This window comes from Thamnophis elegans, chromosome Z, assembly GCF_009769535.1.
Source record: "Thamnophis elegans isolate rThaEle1 chromosome Z, rThaEle1.pri, whole genome shotgun sequence".
Classification (NCBI taxonomy): domain Eukaryota; kingdom Metazoa; phylum Chordata; class Lepidosauria; order Squamata; family Colubridae; genus Thamnophis; species Thamnophis elegans.
The window spans coordinates 102,952,389-102,979,191 of record NC_045558.1 but is presented as its reverse complement, the minus strand read 5'-3'; the positions used below and the strand labels follow the sequence as shown (position 1 = coordinate 102,979,191).

The 26,803-nt window shown below is 38.2% G+C and overlaps 1 protein-coding gene across 3 annotated transcripts in view; it reads right to left on the bottom strand.

The window, feature by feature from the left end:
• Positions 1 to 1,951: 1,951 nt before the first annotated feature.
• The window catches only part of IGF2BP1 (insulin like growth factor 2 mRNA binding protein 1), a 73,741-nt gene continuing 48,889 nt past the window's right edge, over positions 1,952 to 26,803 (bottom strand). Inside the window, exons 3-17 of one of the 3 annotated variants that reach the window (XM_032237434.1) lie at positions 23,862 to 23,910; positions 20,982 to 21,033; positions 19,394 to 19,457; positions 14,741 to 15,022; positions 14,217 to 14,351; positions 13,135 to 13,257; positions 10,849 to 10,984; positions 9,309 to 9,431; positions 9,215 to 9,256; positions 8,728 to 8,736; positions 8,258 to 8,374; positions 7,837 to 7,911; positions 6,738 to 6,869; positions 4,876 to 4,989; positions 1,952 to 2,224 (exon numbers count right to left, since the gene is read on the bottom strand). In XM_032237434.1, coding sequence (XP_032093325.1) covers positions 2,132 to 2,224; positions 4,876 to 4,989; positions 6,738 to 6,869; positions 7,837 to 7,911; positions 8,258 to 8,374; positions 8,728 to 8,736; positions 9,215 to 9,256; positions 9,309 to 9,431; positions 10,849 to 10,984; positions 13,135 to 13,257; positions 14,217 to 14,351; positions 14,741 to 15,022; positions 19,394 to 19,457; positions 20,982 to 21,033; positions 23,862 to 23,910 — 1,546 coding nt within the window. In that variant the 3' untranslated portion in view covers positions 1,952 to 2,131. The remainder of the gene's footprint in view (positions 2,225 to 4,875; positions 4,990 to 6,737; positions 6,870 to 7,836; positions 7,912 to 8,257; positions 8,375 to 8,727; positions 8,737 to 9,214; positions 9,257 to 9,308; positions 9,432 to 10,848; positions 10,985 to 13,134; positions 13,258 to 14,216; positions 14,352 to 14,740; positions 15,023 to 19,393; positions 19,458 to 20,981; positions 21,034 to 23,861; positions 23,911 to 26,803) is intronic. The other 2 variants (XM_032237435.1, XM_032237436.1) reach the window with 2 other exon arrangements.

The following is a 26,803-nucleotide window of genomic DNA, read 5'->3' as shown; positions in this document are numbered from 1 at the left end:
ATAAATAAATAGTTAGGTGTGGACAACACAAAGAGCCACGGTAATTTAAGAAGGATTTACTGAATAATCAAATTTTCTTGTTTGGACAAAGCTCTTAAATCTATTAATCACAATTTGGATAAATTTGCAGAGTACACCAAGTTAGTGTTTTAACTTAGCTTAGCCTGTTGTATGAATCTTGACCATGAATTACCTACATATTAAGAATATCAAATCATGGCGTAGGTTTTAAATTAAAAAACAGCTTGAATTCTAAATTTTGGAGTCCCACAATTCATGATTTGGTATAAATTTCTGAATTGAGCCAGTGCACCATTCCAAGAGAGAGTACCAAAAAGTCAAATTTGTTTATTTTTTCTCCCCATTTTTATAAACTTTTAGGACAACTGAAACACGCAGCCAATTTGAAGAATGTAATCTTTCCTCATATTTTGACAACTTCCAAGGAAGTTGGGGAAAAGATATCGTATTAATATGTAGAATGAACTCTAGACATTCAAAACATTTTTAAAGTGACAAGATGCCTCTCAGGGACATATGGATGTTAAGAGAGAAATTGCATTGGATTCTAAATGTAAAGTTGAATGACCTTCCTGTAAAGCAGAGATGGTCCACTGAGGATATGCAGGTCTAGAGTCAGTCTTTAGGCTCCAGTGTTTTCTCCCAGACACTGGATGGAACATGAAAATCACCCAATCAGATTGTTGAGCTCATTCTCCCATAGTGGCAATGTAGCCAAAGTGTTCAGATGGGGAAGCCTAGATTAGAACAATGGACAGCTCCACTGTATGCCAATAGAATTATTTGGGGGGGGAGGGATTTTTTGACACCTGACTTTCATAATCGTAAGGACATAATACTGTATCTGTCTGTGAAGATTCTCTATTATCCAGGTCATACTTGTCTCAAAAGTGCTTTTTTTCTCTCCAAAATGCAACTGGACTGTTATTTCCTCAAGGAAAAAGAAAGTGTTTCACTTTTCATCCAAGAAGCTTCCTCAGTTCTGATGGTGGGGAGATGGATAGGTACTGTCAATTGAGACTAGATGCTGGGGCAGTGTGAAGTGGAAGAATAGGTTCTGATTGGATGTGAAGGGGAAATGGAAGGATTGTACTTCTTAGCACTCTCTTAGAGGTATTGAGGCCACTACCTTAGGGCACAGATAAACTCCCAAATGGCAATAGCTCTAAGATAAAGCCACTAGATTAGAGCACAGATAGATTGGGGCACTAGATTAGGGCACAGATAAACCCTCAAAAGACCTCAATAGCTCTCAGAGTGCTAATGACCAGATGATTGCAAAGGATTACAAAGTTTCCATCACCACTCCCATCCTATCAGAACCTATCCTTCCATTCCCCTCTCCCCCACCATCCAGTCTCAATTTTCATCCCCCACCATCAACTGATGAAGCTTCCTGGATGAAAAGCGAAACATTTTCTTGTGCCTCTTCAAGGGGAAAAAAAAGGAGTCTAATTGCCTTTTAAAGAAAAAAGCACCTTTGAAATAATACTGTATCACATAGAAGCCAATTATCTGGAAAATATCAGATAAGAAAGCCTATTGAGGAGGCTGGTTCCATCCTCTGCCCTTCTCTTGCCAAGTGCAAATATTAATTGCAATTCGTGTTAGGGACAGGGTTGCCCAAGTAAATCCTGAAACTATTGGGGGTGGGGAAGGAAGTATTAAGTTTTTTTTTTAAAAAAAAATGGCCTTCATCTGGTAAAGCATGAATACTTCCATGTGTAAGCTTCTTGCTTTCCTAGATAAAATCATGATCCTATGTAGTTTGATATTCTGATAGGAGTAATTTGATTAGGAACATTTTGTTTATTGCTAAAACAAGTATACCCCCCCCCCAAAAAAGGAATACCGTGTGAAAATACCTTTGTGTGAGAGGCCACATCTGTACGGAAACAGACATGTATATGCTCATGATAAGAGTAAAACACCCATCTCCAAAAAATTACTAAGACCTGCCTACGGTAAACTGAATCCCAGCCACTCTTAGGGTTCTGAAATAGATCATCATTCTTTTCTGCTTGGCTTTGTTTCATCCATTGTCATTGTTGTTCATCCATTTGTCCATCTCTCTCTCTCTTCTTTCACACACCCGGGTACAAGTCATTTCCTATTTCCTTCGTGCTTGTGTCTGGTTGTTCTGTCCCTTTTGATGCTGTTGTTTCACCTGAGCAAGGATATCACGTATTTTGCGTTGAGCCATCTGGTAAAAAAGAGTGAAGGGAGATTGAGCAGGGAAAGGAAGATAAAGACAGACAAGACAAATAACTCTCTTTCCTAACTCTAGGAATTATGGTAATTACTTTTCAACAATTCTAGAGGAGGATACTAGCTAGGTTTCAAATGGGTGGCTTATTGAATCAACTAAGATTAAAAAAACACCATGATTTGACATTATTATAAATAAAGTAAGAATTCAGGTAATTACAAGTTTCTCTTTGTTTCTTACCATAAATTATAAGCAGTTATAAACACAATGCTTCCCAATTAGTGTTTTTCCAACTTTGCAACTTTGTTGCTGATTTGAAACCCCTTATGCAACCCTTTTTTGCATAAAACAGAAAAAATGAATTTAGGATTTATAGTTTTGATGATTAGAAACAATATATTGTAGAAACAAGATAGTTATGTAGTAACCCTAGTATAAAAGGTAAATTAATGACTGCTTGAAACTGTTGTAAGGTAAGGAGCTATTTCTTTGTAACGTTTTTCTTTTCTATATTTCTTTTAGTTTTTCCTTTCTTGCATTTTTAGTTTTCTTTTAGTTTTTTCCATTTCTTTTCTTTTGCTTACTTTAGTTTAGTTTGTGTTCTTTTTTATCTTTCTTTTTCAAAATTTTAAATATGTATGTGTTTTTGTATGTTTGTGTGCGAGGGAGAAAGAAAGAGAGAGAATATTTACTACTATCATATTTTTGCTTAGAATAAACTGTTACTGGATGTTCCTTCTTTAACCTGAATATAAGAATATGCATAATCTTATGCATAAGGTTGTGAAGAAACTGGGAGTGGGGTTGAGATGGGGGGGTAGGGAGCATGTCATTAGAAAAATATACATAGAAATAGTGCTCTGCCTTGCTACCCATCATTCTATCTTGGATTACTATGTAGGCCTTCTCTCTTAACTTGAGACACTGTTGGTCAATGTCAAATCGGGTTGGAAGAAGGGGAGACTAGCCTCATTTACACCTGTGAGATCCAACCCAGTCTGCGTAACCAGGTATTTGGCACAGCAGCAGCTCAGTTCAGAGAGACAAAAAGGAGAGGGGGACTCATCTATCAGAATTTCATCTCATCCAGGAATCTCAAAACTGATTTTGGGCTGATTTTTGATCACAGACAAAAAACAAGGATTTTACTGATGAATCACCTGCTCTGCTGTTCAATGTTCTCCTTGGCTCAGCTAGTGAAGAAAATCTCTTTAAGGTCATCATAGAGAATCCCAGGAAACATCAATATCCCTGCAGTGGCTATTCACTCAAGTGCATCTCAGCTATTGGATACTCTCAGAACATAATAGGTCCAAAACATAGTACAGAACTGAATCCCAATCCAGTTTGGGGGAGAAACCAGAATGGAAGTGATCCAGTCATTAATGTTTTAAGAATCCACCTTTCTTGTGGATGGGCCTTAAGGCAGGTGGATTCTCTTAAGAAAATCCACCTCTGTCATGTAATTTAACTATCTAAGATTATGAGATTTAATTATCTATGGCCAAGCCCCTTCAAGTCCCCTTGAAAAGGAAGGCAAGGAAGTTCTATTTCTAATTCCTACTAATGTGCCAACTGCAGCTCTATTTGAGTTAAGGTAGCCTAGTTGCAGTGTTCCATGTCTTACTAGTCTCATAACCAGATTACTATATGGCATGCTATGTGAAATTACTTTTAAAGATGGTCCACAACTTGCAAACAATCAAGAGTTAACCAGACTGGTTAAGTGGGACTATGTAATACACATCAAAAAATCTTCACCCAGAAGCCATCAATACTAATATAAAGTGTCTATATTTATTTACAAAACTCGAAATGGTTTGAGGCCGAAAAACGTGCAAGTGTGACCACCCCAATCCCATGTAATTTAAGCACTGAAATTATTCAGTAGTTCCTACTAGGATCACTTGATGAAACAGTAGTTGGGAATTGGATTTTCTCAATAATTATATTGGCAAGTTTTCCTATCCTTTAATCTGTAAATCCTTACAGCTTTAATGCCTCAATTAGTTATTGAACTTTTTCTTATGGGAATACAGCTGCCCCCACAAACTCCTTCTTTTAAATAGTAACCGAAGATCTGCATATTTGTCTGGGCATTTGAAAAAAACCAACACTTTTAATGACTGGAGTTTCTGATATATTGCCTATTTTATTGTTTTTTTCAAAGCTAACTTTGTTTTCATTTGTGTATTTATAGTTTTTAAGAATTGTTGGTTTATTTAACTTTATTTGATATAGATTTTATTGCTCTTTTCTCAACCAAGCTGGGCTCATCCAAATTAATATTAATCCGCAGCTTAGCAAAAAGGCAGCTGGGGGCTCTGCTTTTTAAAACCACTTGGGGGGCACCACAAGTGGTGTTGCAATAACATCACCAAAGACATGGGGTGAGATCTGGGGCCATTTTTGATATTATCTGCCCAGTAAAATTGATACAATAAACCTAGCTGAGGCTTAAGAGACCTAATCACTATTTATCTTTGAAAGGCAATGTAATGTTGAAGGAGCAAGCAATGCTGATCTCCTGCCAAGAAGGAACTGAGAAAATGAATGCCACAACAAGCTGCCTGCTCCTTGTCTAGCATCAACTCTGAACCAAGTCCATATTAGCATAGTACACAGTGATCTGTAGTAGCTGCTACCTGGCTAGCATAGAAATGTCCGATGATTTTGACAATGACTTGCTCATTCTCATCAGGGGTTTGATCCCGGGGAACAACTACCTCAGCTGCTGTCAGGTTCTGAAGTTCGTTGACCTAGAGACAAAACGTAAAATAATTTTACCGCATTTAAAATAGCAATAGCAATAGCACTTAGATTTATATAGTGCTTCACAGCCCTCTCTCAGCAGTTTACAGTCAGCCTACGGCCCCCCAAAAACTGGGTCCTCATTTGACTGATCTTGGAAGGCTGATTCCAACCTTCAGCCTGGTGAGATTCGAACCGCCAAATTGCAGGCAGCCGGCAGTCAGCAGAAGTAGCCTGCAGTACTGCACTCTAACCACTGTGCCACGATGGCTCAAAATGCTAATTACTCTATACTGAAAAGAACCAACAGATTTGTAAATACTCTATTTTGTGGTCATTTCCCACTCTATTAGGACACACAATTCCAGCTTGCTCATAAATCACTATGCAGAAATTTAAAAAGAATTATTCAGCATTTTGAAATTGTGCCATTACCTTCAGTGTTCTTACTTTCATATACATTAAAACTTGGGCCCACACTTTGTTTTGCTTTTAAAGAAGTAAAGCCCAATAAATAAGGCACAATTGGCTAAGCTAGCGCAATGCTTCAAGTTAAAATCAGTGAAATATGTGACGGTTTAATGCCAACCATGAAGTCAGTCTTAAAAGTTTATATTGTAAATTTAGAAGACGGGCCTATACATTTGAACATTAGTTTAGGTATAATCAGGATTTATAATAATCATAATTTCAAACTATGAGTTGTCTTTCCCATGACCATAGAGCAACACCACAAACAGTACAGTGGGACCTCGGGTCCCAAACGGCTCAGAAAACAAACAATTTGGGTGCCGACAGAAAAATCTGCTAAATGCTTCACTCACATCATGAATACATCCTCTGGTGCTGAATAAACACAGTCACGGTGATTTTCCCTGCCACAGCAATTTCCCCTTACATGCCTTTTTTTTTGTGTGCGCATATCTTGCTTTTGATCATGACCAAATTGGGTGCCTACCGAAGTCCTGGAACCTATTACAGTCAGCACCCAAGGTCCCACTACATTTTGCTTGCTAAAAACTACAAACAGTAAGCAAACTAGAACCATATTAGAGCCTGGAATTTCTATCCTAAATCCTGATGGTCATACATTGAGACACCCATGTGACCAGACCCAACTTTACAACTTTTGCAGTGGTGATTAAGCAAATGCTATAGTTATAAAGTGAATGTGGTGGTTGTTAAACAAATCAATGTATATCTATGACTATTTCTTACAAGAAACCAGCCAAAAAAACAAACAAACCCTGGAGACCAGTGAAGTCATAAATTATGGCCACATGACTATGGAATGCTGCAGCTGGTCATAAAGATGAGCTGCTTGCCAAGTGCCTGAAATGTGGCTATGTGACCACAGGGAGTGAGCACAACCAATGAAACTCTGAAACTGAGTCATAAGTATCTTTGGGATAGTCCCATCATAACTTTAAATGGTGGACCGTTGATCTCCCTCCAATCTGATTTCAGATCTTGGTTTCTGACTGCTTTCACATTGCTAATTTAAACAATATAGGTAATCACAATATAGCCTGATGTTAATGTTTAAATCTCCTCAGAACCTTCTGTAGATACCAATTTGAAGCGTGCCTTAAATTTTAACTGTGCTTTAGTTGTCAGGCATTTGGGAGAAAGATCTGCATCATGCTGACCGTCCATTACTTAATACCCCACCTTGGGCCACAGGCGAAGCAACCCATTCTCAAGGCTTCCCCCCACCCCCAAGATGACTCTTTCCACAGCCCAATCCTGCACTCACTGTTTTGCCTCCTTTGCCAATGACTCTTCCTGCTGCTGAGGCAGGGACTCGGATGTGCGTCTCAAGTTTCACTTCTTCTTTGGGCCCAAAAAAGTTCTCCTCTTTCAGCTTTCCATAAATTCGTCCTTGAGCCTGAAAGAAATCAAACCACCAAATAGCAATTAAATAGGTGGTCCATTTCCTCTGAAATTACAACACGTTTTAGCTTTATCTAATATCGGAAGAGCGGTATTAATTATTCCTTGACATAAATACATAACAAAATAGCTCATCCTTATTGTTTGTTCTCTAAACCTAGATTGTAAGCCAATATCTATGGGTGCCTTCAAGTCATTGCTGACTCTTAGCAACTAATCCCTGCGGTTTTCTAGGCAAGAATTTTGGAAGTGATATGCCTTTGCTTCCTTCTTCCTAGGGATTAGAAAGACTGGTCCAAAGTCACCCAGCTGGTATCACGTAGTCCTGTACAGCAAGACCACAGTTAACAATCTAGACTGATACATTAACCACTAAACCAGACTTCATCTCTAGGAATGGTAATAGTGATACTTAAATAATAAACATAATTAAATATGGTAGCAGAACACAAAATTAACAGCTGGGCACAAACTCAATTTACTTAAAACTAGTTTTTTTTGGCTTTCTGTCATGTTAAAGATTAACATCTGGCAGTAACTTCTAAAAGGATTCTGAGGACTGCATAGAGTCCTGGAGTAGCAGGCTATCAGTCTGGTTTCTGTACATGTACTCCTTGTTTAGTGACCACCACTAGCACTAGCAACTTCATCGTTCAGCAAAGTGATTACTAAGCCTTTGTTTGCTTTAGCGAACTGCAAAGGTTATAAATGCAAAGAATGGTCACAAAGTTAACTCTCTCATCACGGTCATAATTGCAAACAGCTACTAAATGAGGCAGTTGCTAAACAAGGACCACCTGCAGAACTTTGGGTATGGCTTTGTTTTTGTTACTATTTCTTTCTATGATGCTTTCATTCTGGGAGCCATGCTAAAGAATTACATTTTAGTAATTTCAGTAATTGTAACTTCCTCTATATATAATTGTAACTTCCTCTATATATAATTCACAGAAAAAAGAAACCTTAAACTGGGCTTCTGGTGGTCCAGTGATTATCACCATTCGCACTTTGGAATCTGGAGTCTCAGGAGGAGCAATCTAGATAAGACAAAAAGAGGCAATGAAATGAAATACTAATCTGTCTAACAACAATGTCCAAGCTGAGCAGGGAAGATTGATCTAGTCGTGAAAATAAGAATTATGATTAATTTTTTTAAAAAAACAATGGTGATGGTGATGTCCTTCCAAAAATATTTCCCAGATTTACTTACAAACAAGTTAAAAATGCATTATTAATTTCACCAATGCAGTCAAGAGACATTATTAGGAAGTTTCTGCCTTGCTTTTAAAAACCAATACAGTTGTAGCTATTGCATAAAAAGTTTAACAGCAATCACTAACTAGCAAAGATTAAAGTATTGAAGCAACAGAAAGTTATGGACACCTTGATTGAGGCACTTGCGAATCTGGAGAGTTGTTTGATGTGCTGACCCTTCTTGCCAATGATTGCGCCTACAGCCTGGGCAGGGATGAAAACATGTACGGTCTCTTGCTCAGGAGGCTGCCAAGAGAGTAGTTTTATGAATACCAATCAATGTCAGAGAAACTGGACATTCTCAATTGACACTCTGAATGGCTAAAAACAAATTTCTACTACTATCCATTATGGGCTGAAGTGCAATGATGCCATTACATGTTTAGTGAACTCAGCATGAAAGGAAGCGATGATGATAAATGCAGATGGGAGAAATGATAGGTGAATTTGGCTAGAGATAAAATAGAATTGAAGTATTTATAATAACAGGAAGCAACAAATTAGGAAGGATAGTTATGAAAGCTCAATCAAACCATCTCTTTACTGTGTTCATGCTCAGAAGCAAATATATAAACCTCATTGAAAAGAATGTATTGTACTGAGGAGCCCTTGTGTCACAATGATTAAAGTGCAGTATTGTAAGCAAACTCTGCATACAGCCTTAGGTTCGGTCCTGAAGAGGCTAAAGGCTGCCTACCATCCTTCTAAGATTGGTAAAATGAGGACCCAGATCTGGGGTCAAAATGCAAATAGTGCCTACACTATAAACTGCCCAGAGAATGCTGAAAAGTGCTATGAGGCAGTATAAATATCTAAATACTATTGCTATTTTACATACTTTTCTGATACACTTCTGACATTACAAGAATCAGTGAAACACTCAGATGGAACACCTGGCCCCCTTTTAAAATCTTGTCCATTTTGCAACTGTCCAATCTTGTATCCAGACATTCTGTGAAATAAAATACAAACCTCAAAAAAAAAAAAGATTCTCAGCATCTAGAAACACTTGATGCATTATATGCATTTTGCTGGATGTAACTAAATTTAGTGGCAATCAAATGTGCAGCTTAGAGAAAGTTGTACAAACATTCCACCGAGATAAATTGCCTCTTTTTTGTTAAGTGACTGACAATTCTATACTATGAGTTGCTTATATAGAAACAGAGCTCAACATTACCAAAAAAGAATTATATGGAGCTGCTCCAGAAACACTACTTGGAGGCGGCGGCACTGCATTGGAAGAGGCAGGAAAGAGACCAACAGCAGCTAGGTTGAGACCAGGTATCAAGTGTGACTGTAGCTAAAATAAAAACAGAGAAAACAAGACGAAGAAAAGGAGAATGGGATGTTATTTTTCATTAAAACAGTTACCTGGGACTCAACTAACAACTCTGAAATGCTTACAGCAAAGATCACTTCATTTTTCTTTAAACAAGCATACTTAATATTATGCATGAAAGCTCTTGCTTTGAAGTGATGTTTCTATTTTTATATGCCATTCTCAAGATGGTCCATAACTCCTTTAGACATTTGAGTCTGCTTTATTATTATTTTAATTAATTTATTAAACTGTTACGGCCACCCAAAAGATGGCTTAACAAAAATGGAATCCCTATAAATAGGCAGCCTAGACTAAAACAAGTAGAATAAACAAAAATTATGACAGCCCACCACCCCCAAAATGCAGAGCAAACACATTCAAGAAAAACCCTAGGCCTGGGAACAGAGTCAGGTCTTAAGGAGGGGAATGCTCTTCTGGAGGGTGACACAGGTACACACCTCCTTGCTCCCACATGATGGCATCATTTAAATAAAGAGATCTGCAGCATTCTTCCTGCTCAAATTTACAGATGGACAGAAAAAACTGAAGGGAGGTGGTTTCTCATATAACCAGGCCTTGAGCCAAGAAAGACTAGGTTGTTATTCTCTGCTAAATATCTTCCCATTACTTTATACAGGCAATCTCAATTTACAACCAATTTGTTTACCAATCTTTCAAAGCTACCACAGCCCTGAAAAACGTTACATACAACCAGTCCTCGTTAATACAACCATTGGAGCATCCCCATGGCCATATGATCCAAATTCAGGAGGTTGGCAATTGGCATATATTTACAATGGCTCAGAGTCCTGTGATCTATTATTTAATAGGGGAAATCAGATTTATTGAAGGACCATATGATTCACTGAGTGATTTACCCAACTGTGGCAAAAAAAGAGATAAAAGTAGGCCCAACTTATTCAACAATCACCTTGCTTAGCAACAGAAATTCGGGTGGTTGTAAGCTGAAGGCTACTCTGTAGCCTCTTTCGCCTGTGAACCTTTCCAGTTGGAAAATGTTCTATATTTGTTCATGATTTATTCTCGGAAATTTAAGATTGGGAAGCCAGGGAGTCTACAGAGCCAGATGGAGCGAATGTACAATGAAAGGGGTAGAATTTGCACACTTTGCCAGTTATGTGCATCTTCCCCCAATAATTTCACCAATAATTTCCTCCTACTCAGATTAGATTCAGTTCCACTACATTCTTTATTCCTGACTTCAATGAAGGAGATCGTCTCAGTGCAAATGATGTTAATGATGGTAGAGTCTTTTGATGCTACATATTTCCCCATTACTTTATACAGTACAGACAGCCTGACTTGTGGCAAATATGGTACAACAAACACTTTCGAATCTTAAAGAATGAACCAAAATAGGTACAAATACACTTACACTCATGGCTGCTACATCATTCTCATATGCCTCCCTCACTTTCTTCATAATTTCTTGCTCTGCTCTGCAGCAATTCTCGATGGAGCCTTTTACAGTGATAGTCCTTTCAGGGTTGTATAATGTCAAATCCTGAAGGCTGAGTGGGAATATCAAAACAAAAAAGTGGTTCTGTCAAAAACCCTTGCCTGACTAATCTTTCAGACTCCATTCCTGCATTCAGTTCAGCCAGTTTATCAAAGAAAGCGACCCAAGAATCTTCTTTGTCATATAATTCTAGCAATATTCATTTAAAAGTAGGTAGCACTATTACATGCTCTGGCATTATTTTTCTTCCCCCCTCCTGCCCAGTTTTTATTTTTTTACAAACATATCAATGCATGAACAGTGTTTCTATCCCTATTCTAACTTTTAATTATGCCACTATTATATTTATAAATATTCCCTTTCTATCCATTGTCTTGCCCTGTTTAAAGCTTTAATTGTTTGTTTATTAGCTTGCCTCTCATATTCCTCTCATTGCCTCTCTTGGATCTTTATCTCTATCTGCTTCCACAGCTTGACCAATCATTTAAACGTTTCTCCCTTCTCTGCCCTATACCATTGTCTAATTTTCAAAATATCTACTCTTGCAACATCTCTCTTCTAAAAGTCTTCCTGAAACTTCAGTTCCTTTCTTAATTCTCTTAAAATACTCTCCCCCTTGGTTTGTTTCATCAGTCATTATTATTTTTATTGTTATCTCCTTCTTGTCATCTTGTTTTATTTGTTGGTTTATCAGTTGTTTTTTCACCTCCTTTTTCAATTGGCTCCTCCTCTTCCTGGAAATCTTGATCACTCCTTGTCCTTTGTATCATGTTTCCTAGCTCTCCATTTATGTTCTGCATTTTATTCATAATCTCCTTGTAGCTTTTTGTCAAAATATCCTTAATACTTTGAGTTATCGACGCTGTTTCTCCCCAAATTCCACTCATTTCTTGCTGGTGGAACATCTTGTTTAGTTTTATTTTGTCCCTCTTTTGTCCAATAGTCCAAAAACCATATATTCAAACCTAAAGTTACTTCTCAAAAAGTTCAATATTCATGAGTCTTTATATCCCACAGCTAATAAACCTGTTCCTTTGGATAGTTCAAAATTTTTCCAGAACCTTTTAAGTCCCTCTATAAATTCTGTCTTGTGTTGTAGCTTTCAGGAGTCACTATAGTAATAATGTCTTTCTTATTCTTACGTTTAAATCTCCAACAGCAAAGTATTTCTAGGACTTTGGGAATGGGTTATGCCTTCCTTTTGTCAGCAGGTGACACTCATAAGTCAAATTTCAATATTAACCAGTTTTATCCCATTTAGGTAAATAGTTCCAGAATTTTGAAATGCCTAGCCAAAACAATGCCTGTCCAATCTAGAAATCCAATTTTCTCTATTTTACAAAGTTTTTTCCTTTTCCCTTTCTTTTTCCTTCAATTTTGAAATTCTTATCATAGCTTTTAAATCGCTGTTTTTTCCTGGATATTCTTTGTAGGTTGAGTTTTAAATAAAAAGGATTCTTCTCACCCAGTTCCAGACACTGTTCACCGACTCCGCTCCAGTACAGTTCTTAGGTGTTTCTCGGCTGTCTCAGCTTCTGGCAGCCATCTTTAGGATGCCTCTTCTCCTTGCCACGGCATAGAGGGAAAAAAGCCTGGGATTCAGCAGGAGAGTTGCAATCTCTCCCGCGACCTCCCTGGGCACCCCTCCTTAGCTTTGCCACTCTACTAGGTGGCTTTGGCTTCTCTTGGGAGCCCACAAACAGGGAAAACTCAGCACAGGGAAAATAGAAATCCGTTCCCTGTATCTGATATCGCTGTGACGTCAGCTGGAAGTCTTCTGGCATTATTTTCTAAGGCAAAGAAAGGCATGGCTCACAGGAACTCCTACGTGTTATGCAATCTTTTTGATCTATAATGGCTACAGGCTGGGAGACAAAATTCCACAATTTGTTCCTCTGAAATGCTTAGATTGTAAAGAAGCTTTCTCTGCTCCCATAATCCTACCCAATTATTTTCCAGCCTTTTGCCTTCTACATCAATCAGTAATGGATTCCGGGGCCAAGGCACCCATTCAGAAGTTTATTTGTACGTTAGACCCTTATTTTTGCAGAAGTAGACGATTACTTGTGAAAAAAACCCTGGCAAATGGGGCTGAGGGATGAATAGGATTGTTATTATATGCACACAAGCACAGTTTGTATATTCTCCATCAGAACAGTAAAGTTCAAAACGTTCATAACTGCATTTAAAAGGAGGACTTACGAGGAGATGGTAATCTTTGTCTCTGTGTCCTGTTCCACTTTCTTTAGGTTGCGGCCCTCCTTTCCAATCAGTCGTCCCACAAAGTTGTTGTGGGCTAGGATTTTCAGAGGTACTTCATCAGCACTGGTATATGAAAAATAAATTAAGTGAATTAAAACTCAAGTGTCAAATTCTTTGCTAGGCATGCAGAAAAGTTCCCCCACTTCAATCACCTGCCTTTCAATAAAGATTGAATAAAGATTATCTAAAACAATAACGATTATCTAAAACAGTGGAGAATCATAGCCAGGCAGTTGGTATCAATAAAAATGGACCAGATGGACCTATATTGTACAGCAACTGTTTGCAGTTATGACAGTGATGAAAAAGCAACCAATGCCTGTATTTATGATCTTCACAAATCTATAAAATAAAATTGAAGTAATATCATAAGCACAGTGATGGATTTATTTAGTGACTGTTTCACATAACAACCAAGTTGCTAGTCCCAACTATTGTTGCTAAGTGAGGACCACCTGTATCTTCTAAGAAACCTGTTTTGGCCTCCAATCTTATTCCTCAGTTTATTGCATTGAGAGCAATATGACGTTCCAGCTATTGTAAGGTCAGAACGCAGTTGGACTCATGTCTTTGGAGCAGTTACTGCTTGATCACAAGAAGAAAGAGTTATACAAGGCAAAAGGAACTTCCATTTCTCAAAGCAGTTCACCAATATACTCTCATTGCTCTATTTACAATTAAGTAATTTTTTGTATCATTCTTAATTTGCATAGTTTCTTCCGAGTTTCAAAGTTAGGGAACAAAAACTGCGAGATGTATGCAGGTATTTATCTTAAAGGAGCCACTATATCTACTGAGTTCCTCCTCATAGACAGTATCCATGAAATCCGACTGACTTGTGAAAGAAAAGAACATGGTAACAAGTAATCAGAAGCAAAACAAAACTGGCTACAGAATCTTCCATTTTCTTGGCCTTTCATTGGAAAAGATCTCATGCAATAATGCTAGGAAAAAAATAATAATTCTGGCTAGCCTTTCCAAAAAGCCCTGCTGATCTTGGCACTGACAATGGCCTATCTTACGTCTTGGTATCTTTTGCCTCTTTCTGCATGATTTCCAAGATCATCTTGCAAGCAGCAGAACAGCCTTCTGGAGTTGAATGGATGCTTATTGCTTTCTCAGCTGCTCCCGCATTTTCCTTCCGATGCACATCAATTCTACAGTGAATTCAAAGAAAAGCAAGAAATCACTCAATTTGAACAGTTGAATATTGGTATATATATCCAAGGAATCATAAACCAATTAAAAGGTCATAAGATGCTTCAAAAGCTTGGATTCCTTATCTTTACAAAACACCTCAAATGCCTCATTTCTCATCTGTTCCCAGTTGCCAATTTTAAGCAATGAAACAGATTAGAAAACCCATTTCAATCCAAATTTCAAACTGATTCTGGACTGATTATGATGAATTATAGATGCCAAGTGTAGATGGAATATAAGCCAAAATGTAATTTTCTGGGTTGGATTTGCTTTGTGCCCTGTATGGAATTTAGCAACACGTGAAAAAGCAGCAGCTAAAATGCTTGCTAACAAAACAATGTCTTACTTGGACTGTGTCTGTTTGGTTATGTTGCGGATGGTGGCACCTTCTTTGCCAATAATGGCTCCCACATACTGGGTAGGAACAAGAAGCCGAAGGGGGATATCTACTGGTTGCTGTTTCACTGGAGCTCCTGAAGCCACAGGAGAACCTTGCCGTGGAGCACCCCGTGTTCCAAAACCACCTCGACGTCCGTTCTCTGCACCCTGTACAATCTGTTCATCAGGTATGTACGAGACCTTCAACGCATGGTTTTCCAGTTGATGTCCATTAAGTTTCATGATAGCTCTGGAGAAGAAAAAGAGAGATAAAATGGATGGAGAACTAATCTGTGAGAGGTTATGCTATGATAGCTAGGAAGGAATTTTAAAGGGATAAGGCACCATCAGCCTGGGTTAGCAATTTTATTATTAAATATCTTAGTTGTATCTTATATATCAGTCCTGAAGCCTTTAGGAATCCAACACTCATGTAGAATAAACAGTCTATCCCAAAATGGTCTCAGCAATCTAGAAGCCATGTCAAAACTTGCAAAAGGAGTCAAAGAATATCCTAAAAGGATTTTTTTCACCATTCTTACTGAATAACACATGAATTCATATATGAAAAACCAGAAGCTTGAAAATTTAGCGATTTGTCTCAATTTGAACAGCTATGGGTGTTTTGCTGCCAACCTTAGATATACATTATGGGGAAAATAATTGTAAAATTACATTAAAATCAATCATACACAAAAAAGGATAAAGAAAAGGAAACAAAGATATTTTAAAATCATAGTATAGTAAGTGAATTAAGCCTTTCCTAAACTGATAAACTGAAAACCATCTCCCCATCTCAATGCTGCTTCATCTTTTCCAATGCAATCTTTTTTTCCTTGTCTGCTCTTTTATTTTGTCAAAGAAAAATGTAACAAATGGAAAATTCTTTTAATTGACTATTAATTCAAAGTAGGGAATTATATTATTATTACCATATTTTTCGGAGTATAAGATGCACCAGAGTATAAGACACACCAAGGTTTTGAAGAGGCAATTTTTTTTAAAAGTAGGTAGGTAGATAGAGGGAGAGAGAGAGAAATCCAATAGGTAGGGAGAGAGAGAGTAGGTAGATAGGTAGAGGGAGGGAGGGAGAGAGAGAGAGAGAGAGAGAGAGAAATACAATAGGTAAGGAGAGAGAGAGAGAGAGAGAAATACAGTAGGTAGGTAGGGAGAGAGAGGAATAGAGAGAGAGAAGTACAGTAGGTAGTAGGGAGAGAGAGAGTAGGGAGGTAGGTAGATAGAGGGATAGAGAAATACAGTAGATAGGTAGGGAGAGAGAGTAGATAGGTAGATAGAGGGATAGAGAGAGAGAGAAATACAGTATGAAGGGAGAGAGTAGGTAGGTAGGTAGATAGATAGAGGGATAGAGAGAGAGAAATACAGTAGATAGGTAGAGAGTGTAGAGTGTAGGCAGGTAGGTAGATGTTTCCAGGTGTATTTATCCATGTGCTGGAGAAGGAAATCGCTGACAACCTGCAACACCTAAGACTTGCCTTAGTCTGAATTCTGAAATCCCACAAGATCTTGACTTTTTCATTCTGTAGAACCTTCTCAACCTGATGTTCCCAGTGGTTTTTGCTGTACTCAAATCCAAATTTCTGGCATAGTTCCCAGCGTCCTAGGTATCAGCCAAGTATCTTCTTAAAATATATGATGTTCCTAGTAGCGCTATTTTCTGCAGTTCCGCGGTTTTATTGCAGGAAGCTATAATTTCTTGATGTGTTTTGTAAAATTCTTGGACATGGTACCAAATGTCCTGATGACAATGGGTATCACATTTGATGATTTCTCGATTTTCTTTGGTTGTCCAGGTTTTGCGCTTTGGTTCCAGTAGCTTTGTAGTTGCATGCCCTGGTTCCCTGACAGTAAAAACTGAGCCCTGTAGCCCCTTTTTCATCAGATGTCCAGGAGCCATAGCATCTGATGTGGTCCTTGTTGACCCGGGCGATGACTGACCCTATGAATTTTGTTGCTGTTGTTATTATTATATTTCATCACACAATCAATCAAATGCTTTGGCTGGATGATGATGATTATATTTCATTACACAATCAATTAAATGCTGTGGCTGGATTGGGCATTTTTATCTCTCCATTGAATCTTCTTCACGGATCTGGGATAGGACATTGTTTGATGGTGATAAAGATATTGTCACAAGATATAAGCTGTTCTAAGTAAAGCTGCCTTTTGCAATTGACTGATAGCGTTTTTGTCAATGCCAATGGTGTTCAAGTGGTGCTTTAGATATTTTGGAGTGCACCCAGGCACCTATCACTACTGGCACTATCTTTGCTTCCTTTTGTCATCATGCTATTCCTAATTGCAGGTCTTGGATATTTTTTTATTTTCTCCAATTCTGCCTTTTCTATTCTGCTGATCCACATATTACATTTTATTTCTACATCATCTATGTCTGGGTGATTAAATGACTTCTATATAACAGCATTTTTAATGTTTCATCACACACTTTTTCTGTTAATTCTACTCTTAATAGGTCACATTCCTTTAAATTTATATGACTAACACATTTTGAAAACTAAAAATTGTGCAGGGGACCAAAGGGGGAAAAATGCCCTTTTCCAGATGGACCTAAACTAGGCAGGCATACTCTGGAAACCTTTTTCTCTGCCTTGTCCACAAATCATTACCTTCATATTGAATCCAGCCATAACTGAGGCAGCCAGACCATCCTTAGCTGTTTTGTAGTATATTCTGCCTTAAGCGAGCAACATAGCCAATCTTACCTTGACTATAACCTTACATGTTTTACCAGTAGTCACAGTCAGGGCACCTTAGAAGTTGGAATAGTCCAAATTATTCACCACTTTATACTGGCACAGACATGCTCCATATTTCCTGTGACTCTAGTCATTTTGATTATGGACAGGGCTAACTTATCACTTTCTGAAATATTGTTTTAAACATCTCTTTGAAATATTCCTTCTGATTTCCTCTGTTAACCTGCTAGGTCTCTATGTGAATCTCCAAACAGAAACGAACCAACAGGACTGATAGGAGAGAGGCTATGTATGAGACATGAGAGAGAAAAGAAAGCTGGCTTATCTTCTGCTACTTCATGGCATATCCATCAATGGGACCCATTTCTTGTTATTCAAATAACACAGACTTTCCAGAAAAGTAAGTACTCAAAAGGAGCCTTATTAATAGTTGACAAACACTGAGTGTGGTTGGCAGGAGGGGAGGGCTTTCTACCCTTCACAAGGAGCACTGAGTAATGACAGATGGCTAAGCTTATGCTGGCTGGGGCATAGGGAAGCATATGTCTAATTCTCTAAACTCCCCTCCCTTTGCAACAGATTGTGTGGAAAGAAGGAAATTATGATGCAATTTTAGAGAGAGGGGCAAAGTATTTATAACTTTATAAGATCAGAAGCTGCCTCTTTTCTATTTCATTATTTTCTCTCTGATCTCTTCACTATTTTTTCCATAATATGCATTATTTTTATCCTACTAAGATTTCTTTAGTTAGAAAGTGTAAATAAATATAAAATAAACTTGTCTTCTTTTGTCTGAACATATCTAGAAGGAATGTGTACAGGGAAGCCTTTCCTTCAGAGAAAATAAGGATAATGATCCACACTCCCCCCGCCCCCCAAGCTGCAAGCTAGAACAGAAGAAATTGGGATTGGGAAGTGGGGCAGCAAAAACGATGCAGGGTTAATTTTCTGGTAGCTCCCAAACAGCAGGGAAAGCCCCTTAAACGGAGATTAGCCCAAAGACATCAAGAATTGTATATGGCTTTGATAATGGGCTGCAATTCATAAAGCTAACGATAGATGGGGTGTTAACATTAACTATAACCTAGCATGAGACAATCTATATGCAACCAAGCATCCCATGTACATTTGCCACTCGGTTAAAATCTGTTATCTGAAACCTAGGTTTAAAATTCTCCTGCCAAGTTCCATGAATTCTACACATTGTCTCCACATAGTGGAGCAGTGAGAAAGGAGAGCAAATAATTCTGTATAGGAAACATTTGCTTTTAGATGGCTAAGTAATAATTAATATGTCACGGAATTTGCCAGAGATCATATCCGAACTGGTTTGCAATATTTAACTAAAGCAGCATTCCTACATGCACTTACAGTTTTCCCTAATTATTTGGAGTACCCTTTTCTGCAAGAACTCCTGGACTGCTCCACAAAGAAGGATGACAGTGGTGATGATGACGATATGTGACAATCTAGGATTTTAAGAACTTCCTTCTCTTCCAGTAGAGAATGGAATAATATATCCAGACAAAAATAAGCAGTACCTAACAATATATCTTGATTGTGAGCATCTATTTATTCTCCTTTAAAAAAATATTCTCCTAGAGGCCCCAGAAAGAGACATGTGTAATTCAGAGAATCTTTCCCCGATCGTGTCCAAGATTTCAGAGAAGCAATGAACATACAAGTGATGGACTATAATTAGATGAGACACAGATTCTTAGATAAATAAATCATAAATATGTTGCAGATCTAACAATCTGTCAGAACCAGCTAATATAAATATATTTCTGCTAGCTTTGATTTCAGTATTCTTTGCAGGATTATATGCACACAAAAATACTGAACCAGAAACACCTATAACCAATAAATCACTTTAAACTTACTGTCTGGTCTGTTCCCTGTTAGAGTAGGTGACATTAACAACTGCTGTCTCGCTGTCTGTGTTCACTTGCAAATAAAAAAGGAAGAAAAATACATGTAGTTTAGTTAAGATTCCCTTTATGGTTAAAATAGCTTAGAATTAGTAGCTAAATCTCCACTTTTCCAAGAATAACAAATACATGTAAAATGATTTGTTTATTTTTGGTTCAGTAGGATGTGTGAACCTCACTTATTATAGCTTGAATATATGAGAAAAATAGGCTATTACATTATTTATCACATCATTATAGGAGCTGTGGTGGCACAGTGGTTAGAAGGCAGTACTGGAGGCTATTTCTGCTGACTGTCGGCTGTCAGCAGCTTGGCAGCTTGAGTCCGGCTCAAGGTTGACTCAGCCTTCGATCCTTCTGTAAAATGAGGACTCAGATTGTTGGGGGAAATATGCTGATTCTGTAAACCACTTAGAAGGTGCTATAAAAGCACTGTGAAACGGTGTAAAAGTCTAAGTGCTATTGCTATTATTTAGAAATCCTTATTTTAGCTTTACAATTTAATCCAGGTATTGATTAAGAATCATTGTTCAAGATTTAAACACAACTAGACTACAACTAATTACAGTTCTCAAGAGTGCTTCCTTCATATGTGGCTGTAAAGAGTTCGACTTCCACATTATTGCTTGAGTTGTTGAGTAGGGGAAAACAATGAACGGTGAGGAAAGCAGGGGTATGGCAATACTCTTAATCCCACATAGAGATACTTCACAATTTAATTATGAGAACTCCAATTCAAGCTGACTGCATTCTTGCCTTCCATGCTAATGTGCAATTTGGAACTAACTTTACCCAATATTTTTTGTATTTTCAGAATGTCCAAGCATTGTTCTTGATTCCAAAACTATATTAAATGCATCTTAAGGTATATCAAATGCATGTAAGGAGTACATTTGCTTAAAGAAAAATAAACACATTAAAAAAAACACTAAAAGCAACTGAAGGAATGAGGTTGGAATACATTGTTAAGCAAACATTCAGGATCAGATGAATCAGAATCTAAAAATAGCACAAAGATATTTCCTCAAAAGTATGTCTTTATGAGTCCAGTGAAACTACCTTGCAGGAAACAAATTTAGGATTAGGCTAGAAATTCCTCCTTTCAATCTGTGTCACTAAGATACAGACAGATATACAGGTTTTCCTCCATTTACAACTGCAACGGAGTTTGCCAATAATGATCGTGAGTCACGACAGGCATAAAGTGGGTCATCACTGTAACTTATCTAATTTTACAACCTTTTTTTGCAGTTGTAATTAAACAAATCCATTGTTTGCAATGAGATGTTTCTGCCAAAAACTAGATGTAAATGCCTGCTTTCAGCAAAAACACAATAAATTGAGACCATGTGAACGAGGTATGCTGCAAACAGCCATAAATGTGGGCTGGGTGCTGAGTGCCCAAAATGTTGTCATGTTTCTGTTAAAAGGGGAGGGGTCCCCGCCATTCAGATTTGGGTCATAAGTAGCTTGGGGCGGGGGTGTTCCATCATAAGTCAAGTACTACCTCTATTTCCCAAATCTTCTCATGAAAACTTACCTTGTTCACAGTTTTCCACAGTACCATATTGAGCTAGCAAACCATCCAAGACCTATTCAGATTTAAAAAAAAACTACTCAGTTAAAAACATACACATATATGACACGCAAACACAGACATAGAAAAGAGGGAAAGATTAAGTCATGCTTAAAATTATAAAAAGCAACACAAAACTGAAAAGGTATTTTCTACCCTTTTCTACCCCAAAAGTCTATAAAATCTAGAACAAAAACTAGAGACAGCCAAGGCTTTCAACTGGCAATTCAAATCCAAATAATATCATTATACATTATTACAAGCCTTTCCGCATTTGCCTTTACTTGAGCCAATGAACAAACCCAAAATGTCTCGTTCTATAACATTTGGACAGGTGAACACACTATAAATGTTGAAACAGATTGATTTATAAATGATAAACATGATGAATACATTGTAGCAACTGATTCCCACTTGAGATTCTATTTCAAGTTTGTTGTAATGAAGAAAAAAGGCAAAGTTCGCACAGAAATTACTGATATGTTTCTGCAATTAGCTATTCTTAGTGGGAGCCTGAAAAGGGAGTCTAGATTGATTCCTATCACAGTAAACAAATTTCAGATTATGAGGTACTAATCATTTCTTGTTGTAGGCAACTGTTTCAAGTCCACTCTGAGATATTCCATGCTCTGCTCCGTCCCTTGGGCTCCCCAAAGTTTCTTCTGTGACGCAGCCTGTCACTATAGTACTGAAGTATTGTGTATTGTGTGTGTTGTACTATCTCTGGAATTGGTACCCATGGGGTACTGCAGGAATTGTAACTTTGAAACTGGTCCATATGTAGCTTTGGAGTGTGCGTTGCACCTTCAAATATTCATAAAAATGACCTGTCATATCTCAAGGACTACCCATATCCTGTCTTAGTTTTTACAAGGCTAAACAAAGATAAATAACTTCGTGATTTCAAATACTGGTCACTATAGGGCAATGATGGCTAGTCTTTTTGACAAGGTGTGCCAAAAGCAGGGGGAGTGGAGGGTGCCACGCATGTGCGTGCCCACAACCATAACGCAATGCCCTCCCCCGGCGCATGCGCACAGAACCACCCCATGCATGTGCACACAAACACACACACCATTTATCCGCACAGACCTCACTGAAGCCTCTGGACTTCCGGGAGGTGCGTTGGGCTGTTTTTTTGCCCTCTGCAGGCTTCAGGAAAGCCTCCTAAAGCCTCCAGAGGGTGAAAAACAGCCCAATACACAAACTGGGAGTTCAGGAATTGACTTCCAGGTTGCCCATTGGGCCATTTTTTGCCCTCCGGAGGCTTCAGGCGGCTTCCCTAAAGCCTCCGGATGGGGAAAAGCAGCCCAATGCGCAAACCGGAATTCCATCCCTATTGGGCAAAAAATGGTTGAAAATCAAACCCAAAAATCAGCTTTCCAGAGCGCACATGCATGCTGGAGCTGACAGGGCAATGCCTTGTGTTGGTTCTGCGTGCCATCTGTGACACATGTGCCATAGGTTCACCAACAGGGCTATAGGGGAACTCAGTTTTTAGGAAACATTTATTTTAACCATTCGGTCATGTCCAACTCTTGTTAACTTTATAGGCAAGTGTTCTCCATGCTAACCTATCAAGTACAACTTCTTTTAGTTGTTGGATGTTCATCAGGTTTGATGTTATCAAGCCAGCATGTTCTTTGCTTGCCTCTTCTTATTTCACTAAGAGCTCCTAGCATTATTAGCTTCTCAAGTGAATTTGCACACATGACGTGGCCAAGGTAAATAAGATGTCATCTTGTTATTTTGGCTTCTGAGGATGTGTTTATTTTTATACGCTTCAGTTCCTCTCTGTTGGATGCTCTGGCTAAGTCCATGGTATACACAATACTTTACATCAGCACCATAGTTCAAAGGTGTTAATTCTTCCTGATCAGACATTCTTAGTGTTCAACTCTCACATCTATACATCATTATAGGGAAGACTATAATATAGGCTAAATAGGCTGTTTTTAATATTTATATCAAGAGCCAAGGTGGCGCAGTGGTTAAATGCAGCACTGCAGGCTACTGCTAGATCAGCAGGTCAGCGGTTCAAATCTCACCGGCTCAGGGTTGACTCAGCCTTCCATCCTTCCGAGGTGGGTAAAATGAGGACCCAGATTGTTGGGGGCAATATGCTGACTCTCTGTAAACCGCTTAGAGAGGCCTGAAAGGCCTATGAAGCGGTATATAAGTCTACTGCTATTGCTATTGCTATCTCTGATATTCCAGATATAATTCATGCTAACTATTACAGGGCAGCCTAAGTTAGTGTTCTCCTATTGTTTCTTGATCAGTGTACAACAATATGATAGGTTGGGACACCAATATCACGCAAGGCCAGTCATAGCTAATTGGGTTCTACTCAGTCAAAAGCTTTTCTGTAATTGATATATATCCTTTTGATATTCACGTGCCTTTTCTAGGATCCATCTAATATTGACAATGTGATCTTGAGTGACACACCCTTTTCTAAAGTCAATTAATACATCAGATAACTCTTGATCAATGACATTCTGTAGCCCTGTTTAATGATCTTGGGATAGGGGACAATATTCGATCCTTATACAATAGAAAAGAAGAAATAGCTATCAACTAGGTATTATTATTAGATTTATATTCCGCCTTTATTTGTATAACTCAACATAACTGGAAAATCTGGTTTAAAATAGTAGTTTTTCTTGTTCTGCTCTAATAGATGTCACAGCAGGAAGACAGATGAGAAACAAAGGAAGGAGATTTTCTTATATTTTGTCAGAAACACAAATCTCAAAAGATACCAAAGCTCTTTGATTTAAAAATAAAAACAATTCCTGGCTGTGTGCTAACCCCACATCTTTTTCATATTGTCAGACTTACCTCCCATCGAAGCTGAGGGGGGATATTTCTTATCTGAATTTTACGGCTCCTAATTGAAAGAAGAAAAGAGGAAGAACATTATTTAAATTAGCAGCATGCTCTACCTTGAAACTATTGTTTATGTGCAATACTATAGTTTCAGTATACTAGATCTTATAAAAGTCCAGATGATCATGAGATTTTATTTATAAGCTTGTTTTGTTTAATAACCATGTGATTCACTTAAAAACTGCAGTGATTCATTTAACATTTGTGGCAAAAAGCTCATAAAATCAGGGGCCACTTGCTTAACAATCACCTTGCTTGACAAAGGAAATTCTGGTCCCAGTTGTGATCATATATCAAGACCTCTAGATGTCAGCAAAGAATACAAAAATTCTAACAATCTGCTGCCTTCTAACAGTTGTCTGGATATTTGCAATCCAACTATGGTAGCTCAGTAAAAGAAATGAACTTACAAGTAACACAAATGTTTCATATTGAAGATAGTTCATAACTTTATATAGAAATGGAGAATACATTGCAACTTCTCACAAGATATTATATCAGAGTTATAACTGTACTGACAAAATGTTTGGGAAAGTAGCTTTCTCTACACTGCAAGTTCTTCTACAGAAAAATCAACAAATCATTTGGTGACCATTTAAAGGGCAAACAGTTTATACTGATATAAAAGAGGAAGAATTTTATGATAGTTTATAATTTGACTTCATTGAATTAAATGAAACATTTAATATTTTGGTAAGAAAAATATTTATTGAGCTCTTTCCTATAAAACTTAGTAAAAGTTCCCTTTTGCCACATCCAACAAACTAAGTCTCACTGTTCTTCTCTGTTGATACAGATGGATTTCACTTAATAGCGAATCGAATCTACTTTTATTTTATTTATTTATTTAGCCAATTTATATATCTTCCCATTTCACAAACATGACTCTGGAAGGCATGCCAGAGCAAAAACAGTTAAAAACAAATTATCTACTATTAAAAAACTATTAATCAAAATTAAACCAACATTGTGGGAAAATGGCCAAACATAAACACAATCCCTAAGTTTTCTTTTTCTACAATACATCTTTCTCCCATGTCCATCAGCAACCCTGATTTGACCATCATATTTTGCTTAAAAATAGGGTTTCTCAAGTAATTGCAGAACCAAGACATAAAATGGTAGAAAGTAATAAAATGAAAAGTTTTGCATCTCTACTTCCTTTCTATTATTTCCTACTTATCATACCCTACTTTCTATCATTTATTTTATTCATCTCCTTGGCAAGATGATAACACCTTTTTATTCGTACCAAGACTGAACACATAAGAAAAGCTGGAATGGAGGGTGAGTTAAGTGGCAAGAAGGATTACTACATTCACAAACTGAAGATAATCTATAAGAGATTGGTCTCCAATTTTCTAAGAAGAACCAGTGTGGTCTAGTGGTTAAAATGCTGGCTAGAAACCAGGAGACTCTGAGGTCTAGTTCTGCCTGAGGTCTGAAAACATGGTTGATTCGGTCTCGGTCTCGGTCTCTCTCTCTCTCAGGCTAAACAACTTTACAAAATTGTTGTTATGGAGGAAATAGGAGGAGGAATGAGTACTGTGTGTATTCACTGCCCCAAGTTATTTGTAAAAATAATGAAGACAGGAAATCAATCCACCAACCAATCAAACAACTTTCCACATCATTTGAAAAAATACTCAAGACAAGTGGTAACTTTGAGAAAGGAAGCAGAAATCCTTCCCATTCTATTTCTGTATCCTAAAAGCTGTCTGATTGTTAAAACAAAGACCTCTCCAGGTTTGATATTTTCAGTGTCTATTTGCATGATAGGATCCAAGTACATGCTATACCTAGTTGAGAGCAAAAATATTATGTCCCTCTATTTTTTAATTCATTATAGATGTTCATAGGTGGTGGGGGAATGACCATTGGCTTATCTGAAGGGTCCTTTTCTGTGCACTGCGGGAGAGTCTAAGCATGGGTTAAATTCTATCCTTCTGCCCAATGGACTGGATTGAAATTTCTGGTCACGCCTCCTTGTCTCCTCTAATATCCAGTTTTCAATGAAGGCATGGTCCCGAAGACAACTATGTAGTAAATCCATTGAGTATAATCCATAGAATCCAACTGACTAGAAGCAACCCAGTTCAATGGAAGTCTCACCCCAGGGCGGGGTTGGACTCTCCCGCAGAGCACATAAAAGGACTCTTCAGTTAAGCCAATGGTCATTTTCCTGTGCGCTGCTTGGAGAGTTCAAGCGGGGAACATACCCAAGTAAACCTATGTCCACAGATGGGAGAAAAAATAACCCAACCCTATCAAGGGGTAGCTACAATCGTCTGCAGAACTCTTCTGCCAAAAGCAGCATCCGCAAAGACAAATTTGTCCAACAAATAATGACAAATAATGAAGGGGACACCCAAGTCTCCGCCTTGCAGATCTCCTCAACCGACGCTTGGGTGGCCCAGGCAGCTGTCGGGGTTGCACTCCGTGTTGAGTGCGCTGTGACCTGTGAGGAACTGGTTTACCCTGTTGCTCGTAGGCAAAAGAAATGCAAACCTTGATCCATCTTCCCACAATGGACGAGGTGACCTTGCGCCCTATGGATGCCGGCTGAAACGAAACAAATAGGGCTTCAGACCGACGAAAAGAGGATGTACACTTGAGGTACTGCTTTAAAGTTCTCTGGGATCCTTTGATCTTGGACAAAAATCGGAAGGACAACTTCCTGGGCATGATGAAAATATGAATTGACCTTCGGCAGAAAGGTGGGATCGAGACAGAGAACGACCCTGTTCAGATGGACGATGCACAGATTACTGTGGATAGACAGGACCGCTAGCTCTGAGATCCTGCGTGCCGACAAGATTGTGACAAGAAAGGCAGTTTTGAGAGTCAGGTGTCGCAAGGAAGCGTTGCAGAGGGGTTCAAAGGTGAAGTGGAGA